At 51.2% G+C, this 1,144-nt stretch overlaps 1 protein-coding gene across 1 annotated transcript in view; it reads left to right on the plus strand.

The window, feature by feature from the left end:
* The window catches only part of LOC107199423 (NEDD8-like), a 4,066-nt gene extending 3,440 nt beyond the window's left edge, over window positions 1-626 (plus strand). Inside the window, exon 3 of the mRNA XM_033511788.1 lies at window positions 238-626. Coding sequence (XP_033367679.1) covers window positions 238-462 — 225 coding nt within the window. The 3' untranslated portion in view covers window positions 463-626. The remainder of the gene's footprint in view (window positions 1-237) is intronic.
* The last annotated feature ends 518 nt before the right edge of the window (window positions 627-1,144 follow it).

The following is a 1,144-nucleotide window of genomic DNA, read 5'->3' on the forward strand; positions in this document are numbered from 1 at the left end:
ATCCCAATTAAAATTTGGGCTCAAAATTTGGGGTAAAAAATGGGAATTTTGGGTGAAAACGGGGAAATTTGGAGGAAATTGTGAATTTCAGGTGAAAAATGGGGGAATTTGGGTTAAAAATGGGATTTGGGTGGAAAATGGGGAAATTTGGGTTGGAAATTGAGTCAAAAAAGGGAAATTTGGGTAAAATTTTTGTCATCCCAATTAAAATTTGGGCTCAAAATTTGGGGTTAAACCCGGGATTTAACGAGGTGGGCGTGGCTTAACGCTGAGCCGAGTGGGCGTGGCTTGAGGGGGGCGTGGTTTAGACAGCAAAGTGGGCGTGGCCAAAGTGGGCGTGGCCTCTCTGACCCCTCCCCCTCCCCCAGGAACGATGAGAAGACGGCGGCCGACTACAAAATCCAGGGGGGCTCCGTCCTCCATCTTGTCCTGGCCCTTCGGGGGGGCGTGGCCAGGCCCTGATGGGGAGGAAAAGGGGGCGTGGCCACGCCCAGACCACGCCCCCTCCCTTTCAAGCCACGCCCACTCTTCATTTCCCTCCCCCCCCGAGCTCCTTTCCCGCCGGTGTCTCCGTTATTATTTAATAAAGGTTCGCTGATGACGTCAGCAGCGCGTCCATGACGTCACGCGCGTCTCCGTGATGTCATTTCCTGCTTCAAAACCTTACTGTGGGCCCCACTTTAATCCGGCGTTGCCCTTTTAAGGCGGCGTTGCCCTTTTAAGAGCGTTGCCCCTTTAAGACCACTGTGGGCCCCCCACCCCCTCAGGGCGGCGTTGCCCTTTTAAGAGCTTTAACTCAAACCCCCATTTTTAGCCCCAAAATCTCCATTTTTAGCCCCAAAAAGCGCCGATTTTGCCCCCAAATCCTCAAGCCCGCCCCCAAATTCTTCTTTTTACCCCTCAAAGCCTTAAAATCCTCAGTTTCACCCCCCGAAATTCCAAATCTCGAGGAGCAAAATGACCCCGAATCGCTTGGTTTTGCCCCAAAATCAACATTAAGCCCCCAAAGCGACCCTTTATGCCCCGAGTCGATCTTTTCAGCCCCAAAATCACCATTTTTAGCCCCAAAATCGCCACTTTTAACCCTTTTGTTCACAAAACCTCCCAAACTTTACCCAAAACCTCCATTTTTTACCCCAAACTC

Source organism: Parus major, unplaced genomic scaffold (assembly GCF_001522545.3).
Source record: "Parus major isolate Abel unplaced genomic scaffold, Parus_major1.1 Scaffold686, whole genome shotgun sequence".
In the NCBI taxonomy this organism is placed as follows: domain Eukaryota; kingdom Metazoa; phylum Chordata; class Aves; order Passeriformes; family Paridae; genus Parus; species Parus major.